This window comes from Limulus polyphemus, unplaced genomic scaffold (assembly GCF_000517525.1).
Source record: "Limulus polyphemus unplaced genomic scaffold, Limulus_polyphemus-2.1.2 Scaffold3823, whole genome shotgun sequence".
In the NCBI taxonomy this organism is placed as follows: domain Eukaryota; kingdom Metazoa; phylum Arthropoda; class Merostomata; order Xiphosura; family Limulidae; genus Limulus; species Limulus polyphemus.
This window is the reverse complement of record NW_013669433.1, coordinates 28070-37447: the sequence shown is the minus strand read 5'-3', so window position 1 is coordinate 37447 and position 9378 is coordinate 28070. Positions and strand designations below refer to the sequence as shown.

The 9378-nt window shown below is 35.9% G+C and overlaps 1 protein-coding gene across 1 annotated transcript in view; it reads left to right on the top strand.

Moving 5' to 3' along the window:
* Window positions 1–9378, top strand: part of LOC111088464 (putative adhesion G protein-coupled receptor E4P) — an 85613-nt gene that overhangs the window by 63413 nt on the left and 12822 nt on the right. The window contains exon 8 of the mRNA XM_022398675.1: window positions 2565–2721. Within this exon, the coding sequence (XP_022254383.1) occupies window positions 2565–2721 (157 nt within the window). The remainder of the gene's footprint in view (window positions 1–2564; window positions 2722–9378) is intronic.

The following is a 9378-nucleotide window of genomic DNA, read 5'->3' as shown; positions in this document are numbered from 1 at the left end:
ATGATTTTAGGGACATGCCGTGTATTAGATATGATTTTAGGGACATGCCATGTATTAGACGTGATTTTAGGGATATGCTGTGTATTGGATATGATTTTAGGGATATGCCGTGTATTGGATATGATTTTAGGGATATGCCGTGTATTAGATATCATTTTAGGGATATGCCGTGTATTAGATGTGATTTTGGGGATATGCCGTGTATTAGATGTGATTGTAGGGATATGCCGTGTATTAGATGTGATTTTAGGGATATGCCATGTATTAGACGTGATTTTAGGGATATGCCGTGTATTAGATATGATTTTAGGGCTATGCCGTGTATTAGATATGATTTTAGGGATATGCTGTGTATTAGATGTGATTTTAGGGATATGCCGTGTATTAGATATGATTTTAGGGATATGCCGTGTATTAGATATGATTTTAGGGACATGCCGTGTATTAGATGTGATTTTAGGGATATGCCGTGTATTAGATGTGAATTTTGTTTGCGAGTCTCACGTATAAGTTGTGGGAAAACATTTGTTTTTAATGAAAATAATGATGTCATGAAGGAAGTTAATAATGAAAATAATGATGTCATGAAGGAAGTTAATAATGAAAATAATGATGTCATGAAGGAAGTTAATAATGAAAATAATGATGTCATGAAGGAAGTTAATGATGAAAATAATGATGTCATGAAGGAAGTTAATAATGAAAATAATGATGTCATGAAGGAAGTTAATGATGAAAATAAAAAATAAAGTAAGTTATCATAACTTGACCGAAGTAAAGCTTATCTCCAAAAGCTGCGATCCAGCTATCATAAAAGTTACATAACTGTTGCATGTATTAATCTAAATGCCTTCATGTATCTTAGTAACATGCAAGTTACCAAAGGTATCAACCTTGACAAGCGGTGCCCGCCAAAACAGGCATGGTGACATATGTTAAGAAAAATATTCTGTGTGTGTGTGCTGATCATGAAATTTGTATATTTCGAAACGTCTATTGGTGTAAATAAACCTGGTGACGAAAATTTTCGCTATATCTGTGTTTCTGCTTGTTATAAACATAAAAAAAAATTCTTACTGTAAAAGTTGCTGCAATTGAAGACTTACTTTTCATTTTTCAATTTGAATAACAGTATATAATATCTGCTATTTAATGTTGAGAAAAGATAATAAATCATCTTTTAAAACTATAAGAAATCAGGTCCGATCCATGTGCTTATATATGAATTATTGTGAACTTTGATAGCATAATGCATGTTTACAAAGCTTGGTACTTAAAGTGGAAGATCAGTACAAACATCTCTCAGGTATACAAGCATTTACAAAATTTTGTTGAAATTTACGTATATATATAAATATATATTTTAACCATATTTGATTCTTGCGTGTATTTAGAACTTTGAAGTTTTTTCTTTTGTTGAAATAAAAACAGAGGTGATAACAATATATATATATATATATATATATATATATTTATCAACAATGTCACGACTTTGTTTTACATGTTAAATATGGGATTACAAGGTTCTGTAATTTTATCTAATGACTGACAGTGTGTTCAGAGTTAGTTACAGTTGTGATTAACTGATTAATAAAGTTATTAGTAGGTGTTTTTATCTAATGACTAACAGTGTGTTCAGAGTTAGTTACAGTTGTGATTAACTGATTAATAAAGTTATTAGTAGGTGTTTTTATCTAATGACTGACAGTGTGTTCAGAGTTAGTTACAGTTGTGATTAACTGATTAATAATGTTATTAGTAAGTGTTAGTAAGATTGATTTGATAAACTGAAAGTTACTGTGTTCAGTGTCACTCTGAGTGCTGATAAACTGAACTATAACGAGAATGATAGCTGTTAGTGTGATAACCTTATCTATTTAACGATTGTTCTGGAGAATTCGCAGTGGGGATTTACTAAACAATAAAATGATTAGTACACATTAGCCACAGTGATTTGATAAACTGACTTATCTAAGTTACTGTGTTCAGTGTCACTCTGAGTGCTGATAAACTGAACTATAACGAGAATGATAGCTGTTAGTGTGATAACCTTATCTATTTAACGATTGTTCTGGAGAATTCGCAGTGGGGATTTACTAAACAATAAAATGATTAGTACACATTAGCCACAATGACATGATAAACTGATTTATTTCATGATTGGCATTTGTTCAGCGTTAGTCACAGTTGTGATCAGCTGACATGGCAGGTGATTAGTAGGTTTTAGTCACAATATTGTGACAAACTGATTTATTTGACGATTAACATGTGTTCAGCGTTTTTTGTTAAGTGACCTACTTAAAATTTGTTAAGTATGAAAACGTAGTGACTTCTATTATAAGCCAATTAGTAGAACTAAATGCTATGATTTAATGTTACTTTGTTAACCAATACTGAGTTTTAATATAAAGATAATTTTTTATCCCTTATATATTTTTATGTGAGGGTAATTTTTATCGCTTATCAAGTTTTATTTTGAAGGTATATTTATTTTTGTCCTGACAGATTTTAATAGAAAAGTGAAGTCTTGGAACTACATATTTTAAACTGTATGTCTTTTATAGGACCTTTGTCGAGTACTATCCATCTGTCTTCACTTCTTCTTCACAGCCTGTTTCATGTTTCTTCTTCTGGAAGCTCTTCACATGTACAGCATGGTTGCTTACGTGGTACCAAAAAACGGCATGCTAAGTAGAGCTCAGAATATGATTATTGGATGGGGTAGGTTCGGGTGTAATTTTTGTCCAGTGTGAATAAATAGTTATTGGGTATAGCATTTTAATGTTATCAAGAAACCAACTATAGAACATGCATCAGTTTTCTCTGTGTTTTAAGATAATTTTTAGCTTAATTCTTACCGACAACAGGAACGGCGCATGTGCTTCTGTAAGATAGAACATTCCTTATTATATATATTATTGTCAAAATTACAATTTAAGCAATTATATAAATATTCAAGTTTAAAAGAAAAAATACAATTGTTTGTTTGATTGTTTGGCAAAAATAAGAATTCACTGTCTGGTTTGGGTTCAAAGGATATTATCACTTTTTATCAGACCTTATACTTGCTACGAACATTGGATTAGTGTTAAAATATTGTTTCTTGACTTAATCTTTAATCACTGAATATGGCAGTATGGTGTGAAGATGCACTACAGTATAGACAAACAGGCTTAGCAGTATGGTGTGAAGATGCACTACAGTATAGACAAACAGGCTTCACTATACTCACTTTCACGAGAGTAATCAAACTAGACTTTGTGTTGATTTAGGATAACCCTATTTGCCCTACTGCCATGTGTAATAGACTAACTACCACAAAAACAAAAATAGGGGTAATATAAGCCCAACAGAACACTTCTTGGACTTTCTTCGATTTGTATTCATCAACTTTTTACCCACTTTGGGACTACAGTGGGTTTAGTAGTGTCCTTCCATCTCAGCACATATATCAGAGTGTTAGAGACTAAACATCAGACATTGTTCAGGTCTGGAGATTTACTATTTCAGTCAAGTATATGACCAAAAGTTCCTCGGTGGGACAGCGATAAGTTTACGGATTAAAACCGGGGTTCGATTTCTCGCGTTGGACACAGCAGTTAGTGTCAGTGTGGCTTTGCTCTAAAACAAAAACAGTATGACCCAAAAACTCAAGCTATGTCCTCTATGTGGGACAGTAGGAGGGCTTGAGTTTGAAGTTCTTAAATGTTATTGAAAACATCAGTACGTCAAATATGTCCTGGCTTTAATTCAAAAAAAAGTTCAAATTGGAGTCAATATATAACAATTTCCCTTAGTTTCTGTTAAATTGTCAGTGCACTACTGGATTCAAAAAGCTAATAGGGAAAGCAGTCTTACGTCAAATGACATCATCCCATTCTATCTGACAAAACTTAGGGGCTCTTTTTCAAGCATTAGTGGAACTGTGTATTTTAACATGTACATTATTGTTCAAAAATGGAATATGCAATTTGCCCATACACTGCTTAAACTCAGCAGTAGGTTTTGGTTGCATTAGTTAGCTTTCCTTAATTCTGTAACACTGATAAAGTACCAAATGCTTAGAGCTGGCTAAAAGTTTGTATCATTAAGACTCCATTGAGCTATCATCTAACCTTCCAGTGATTTAAAATATTTTGAGACTCGCATTGGATCTTTATGCCTTAAACTGTAAATATTCCAGTAGTGCATAAGACATTTCCTTTTCCCATCTTTGTATTACATTCAAACCCAAGATTCCATTAGCTAGGTTGACTACAATCACATTTGTTCAAATGATTGTTGTGGCTAGCCATAGCGTCACCTTAGATTCTGCCGCGATCTCCATAAACTTGTATCCGCCGTATAAAAAAAAGAGATGTCTACTGGCTTCAATTCGGTTCAATTGTATAGTACCTGTACTAGGAAAGACACCGGCCTTAGAAATACATTTATCATTACACTGCAAATTTGTAAAATTGAAACATTCAATCTCGTCTCTCTCAAATCTAGGCTGCTATTTGATAACCTCTATTCAGTGTTTCTTAGTCTACAGTCTAGGAGCTGAAGTCTAATACTTCCTGACATTGTGTCAGATAGTTGTCTATGGTTTAATCACTTACTACGTTTTTTCATGCCACTTGAGCTAGTGTCTCGTTTTGGAGATTTATGAGTACCTTAGACATAACATTCCATGATTACCAGCCCTCAGTCTTGCGAGATTGAAAAGACCACCGTCTATTCTTGTGCGGATGTAAATTCTCTCGGCAAGATTAGCAGATACGTGATCCAGAATAGCAGATAGAAACAGAGTGAATAATGTGGGAGCCAATAAACAACCTTGTTTGCATCATGTACTATTGGGAAAGCTTCCGATGTGGAATCCTCGTGTGATACATGCCCATTCATTACGTAATGAAATTGGCGAACATTTGCAACAAACTTCTCCAGACAGCAGAGCCCACAGCACTTCTCTCCCCCTACACTATTAAGAGCTTTGGTGAAATTGACAAACATATCATACAGCTGCATGTTTTGTTCGATATATTTTTCTGAATTTACCGCAAGGAGAAACTATATTGGTTGTGCTTCTGTTTGCTCGAAAACTACATTGGTTTTCTGGTAGTATACATTCGGAAATTGCTTGTAACTGTCAAAGTATAATTCTGGTCAGAATTTTTCCTGAGATTTATAGGAGCAAAATACTACGGTAATTTCACAGTCATGTCGACCCACATTAAGTTTGTACATTATTACAACTAGGGTATCCTTGAACTTCTGAAGTAGTTCTCCAGCCTGCCAACATTGTTCAACAATTTTAGTTTTAATACTAATCTTTCACTTTTGAAAACATTGGCAGGTAGACTATCCAAGCCCGTTGCTTTTCCAGATATAATAATTTTTATTGCTTTCACAATTTCTTACAGAGTTGGTGGGTTATCGATTGTTGCCTCGATTGGTAATTGTGGAACCTGATCCAGGCAGGGCTGAATCACGAATCTCTGAGGTATTATTGAGCAATGAATCAAAATGTTCTTTCCATCTATACAAGATATCAATCTTGTATGTATGCAGTTGAGAAACATCAAGACCCTTGAGCGGAACGTTTATATCACACTTTGGTCCATATACCACCTTCAAATTGTCCAAAACCCTTTTGTATCGTGTTTTTCAGCTAAAGACTGTATCTCCTCTGCCTTTTATAGCCACTATTGATCTTGAAGTTTGTGCAGATGTTTTTGGAGGTTTGCTTTACCTGCTTTCAATCGCTTATTGGGTTTTTGAGTGTGAGTGTGATGCTATCTAATAAGTCTTGTCTAGCTTGCCTTTTCTTAGCTAACAATTCTTGGATGTTATCATTGTTTTCGTCGAACTAGTCGGCATGTCCCTTATTGTTGAAGCCAATTTCTGCAGTAGCTGTGTCATATACAATGGTTTTGAAATGGTTACATGGTATCGATTGAACTGCTTGGGATTCATTTGTTTCAAAACCTTCAGAGTTCTACGTCGTGAGTTCTTCTCTGCAAGAAGGATTCCATAATTTCGCTATGTTCAGTTTCTGAGAGGCAACTCGCTGTTTTTTGCACCGAATGGGAGCGATTTTTAGTCTGCAGATTGTTCACATAAGTGCGTGGTCTATGTCACAGTCCACACCACACAAGGCTCGTGTAGACGTAACATCAGCAAGATCCTGCCTATGTATTAGAACATACTGAAGTATAGTCCATCGCTGGGAACACACCATTTTGTAGAGAGTTTAAAAATATGTTTGTTATTGCCAAATCTAGTTCAGTGCAGAAGCTAAAAAGTAATTCCTCATTTGACTTTATTTTCCTCTCCTCAAGTGGCCTAACATGTGGTTTCAAGTTTGATGATCCAAACCAACACGAGCATTGAAGTCTCCAAGGACTAAATGTTTTTCACTACCAGTAACCAAATCCAAGAGGTTCCTTGGGGTCAGATAGAACTTTATGTGAGATTCGTTTGTCATTGCTGATGCATAAGCTGATACAATGGTGATGAAGTTGTTTTTGGACAGGCGGGAGTTGCAACTTCATCAGCCTTTCAGAGATACAAGCAGGAAACGATTCTACTTGTTTGACTATATGATTGGTTTTTACAAATCCTACTCCTGCATTGCTTCTCCCTTTGTCACCCATGCTGGGCCAAAGGAAGATATAGTTCTTTTCCTGAAGTTCCCCTGTTTCTTTGAACCATGTTTTTTGGAGCACAGCTATGTCGATACTATATCTATACAGTTCCTTATCAACTAGAGCAGTGCATTGAAAGCTTTCTGACCTTCTAATTTGCAAGTTTGAGTTTTCTTTTCATATAATTACTCGACCACAAAACTTGAGGCCCACTGGGTGTGGTAGCCCATCCAGGATGAGTTGAGTAGACTATGTTTACCCCTTTTTTATCAGAGCATCCCTTTCCATGGCAGGCAGAACCATTCCTTAATAGGGCTGTCTGGTCACTTAAACAGAACCTTGCTTTATTAAAACTGTTTCGTCAATTCATGCTCATCTCATTCCAACCACTTACATGCAGATGACCGATTAATGATCCCCAGCTCCTCAAGCCTGTCATTACCATCGGCCACCCATTGCCACAGGTCTTTCTCCCCATTCCAAGCCTTTGTTTCTGCTTAAAGTGCAGGAATAGGTACGAGTTGTAGATGCACCCTCAAATTGAGCTTCTCAGGTCTAAGGAATACTATGGCAGGACAGTTGGTGGGAGAACAATCTGGGTTTTAATTCAGAGTGATTGTATCCTAGACCAGTGGCTGTACATAACTAACAGCACTGATCCTGCCGATTGCAGTGCTCAAACTAATTACAGCACGTCTTTTCTGTTGTTTACTCAGTTAAACCAAGCTTTCAGCAGAAAATGTAATTCACCATCCTGCTTCGTCAATGGTTTCACCATATCCCTGGTTTGGGAGGAAGAGTGCTCCGGGGTTTCTGGTACTTGCCTAGGGTGCTACCTCAAGGTTATACAAAGGGGAGGGGAGCCTTACATTCCATACCCTACACAGGCTAGTAGCAGCAGCTAGGTTCTGTGCCATATGCCTGTTACACTGGTAATAAAAGAGGGCCTGATTGAAGATTCTCTTTGGCTTTGACATACGAGCTTCTGGGCCCAGATTCAAACTTTTCAAAGACTACAAGGTTGATATGAGTACAATATCTAAAGAAGATACCCCAAAATCTTACTTTCCTGAGTGTGCTTTGCTTCCTGGCTTTCAGGGGTTCATCATAAATGATGATACAATAGAAAAAAATGTCGACGATTTATGGATAATTAATGCAACTGCACAGATAATGTGGTTTGTCAGACCTTCCACACAGTTATTGAAAGATGATACACTTCAGAGGGCTTTCTCAGTCTTTCACTGTGCACATGAATCAGATGGCAACAACTGACGCCATTGGGCTCTTAAAATGATGGAAAAGTGACCATTGCATTGTGAATAATCATCCACTACCCAATAAATGAAGTAAAGAGATAAGGAGAACAGTAAACTGGCAGATTAATGCTAGTAAAAGCCTAACAGGGAGCATGAAGATAGATGGAATTTCTGGTGTTCAGCAGAGATAAGTTATGATCATTGAGAAGATGCTCCATAAATCTGCCTCTTGTGTATATAATACAGAATGGCTGTGGTAAAAGAAAACAGAAGCTGCTTAGTGAAATTATTAAGGTTTGTTTAATTAATGTCTACTACTGGTGATGGGTAAAAAAAAACATAAAGTATGTTGGTCAAACAGTATTGATAACCTCACATGTACGTGCCTATTACATAAACTGTTTCTTCTTATTAAAGAAAACTTTGAAATTGTGAAATCTATCAGAAGGTTTCAGAAATGTTTCTTACAAAGAAAGACATATAGGGTAATATGAATTGACCAAGGTCTTACCTTCATTTTCCGAATATAATACTCATTCTTTTCACTACAACTTTATCTAGAAGTTAGGGTGCATATAATATATGGTAACAAATCTACACTTTTTTCTTTTTAGAGCCAGTCCAAATCACCTTTTTTGACAAGCATTAAGAACAATAATGCAAATCTACTAGAAATATTGTGTTTTGATGGCATGTCTTATTAATTATTTCTGGTTTCAAGGCATAAATGAGAATTGTCTTTCGTTTTCATTCAATTTATGCGTCTTTAAACATGATTTTTGAAATGAAATTATCAAGAAGCTAAGCCTTGTGATTTTTAAGATTTATTTACATGCACACTTAGAAATGTTTGGAAATACAAAACTAGTTATCGTTACTTTACGTTTTATATACAAAACTACAGCTCATTTCTGATTTTAAATCACTGTCCTCGAATAGTAGGCGCAACTTCTCTACGGTCTCGTTGTCACCATAAATGGCATCACCATGTATATCGTTTTAATCTTTGTTATCTACTGCAGCAGCAGCTTCATCCCAAAGGATGTCTCTTCTGAGCTACCCATTTGTGAGGCAACAATTGTGAAAGTCACGCTGAAGTAAGACTGGATCAATGGCATCACAGAGTTTTTTTTATCCATTGGGCAATGAGTAGTAAGTCTGGTTTCTTCTGGTTACCTGATAGTGTAAATGCATATTCTCCAGAGTAGAGCCACTTATTACATTTTCAATGCATGATACAATTGATGCACGTCATTCTTTGAAAACTCAAAGCTTCGAGGACCAGCATACGACATTCCAGAAAGGAGCCTATGCATCAAATGCTATGTAACCAATTTTGGTCAAACCTTCATCCACCCAGCCTTTTCTACGCGTACAGATGATCTTACCCTGTAGCCATGTGACATTCTTTGGGAGAGTTTTTCCTTTGAATATAATATATGGCAGCATATTTATCCCATCTCCCTATGCCCCTAAAGTGAAGCGATTCT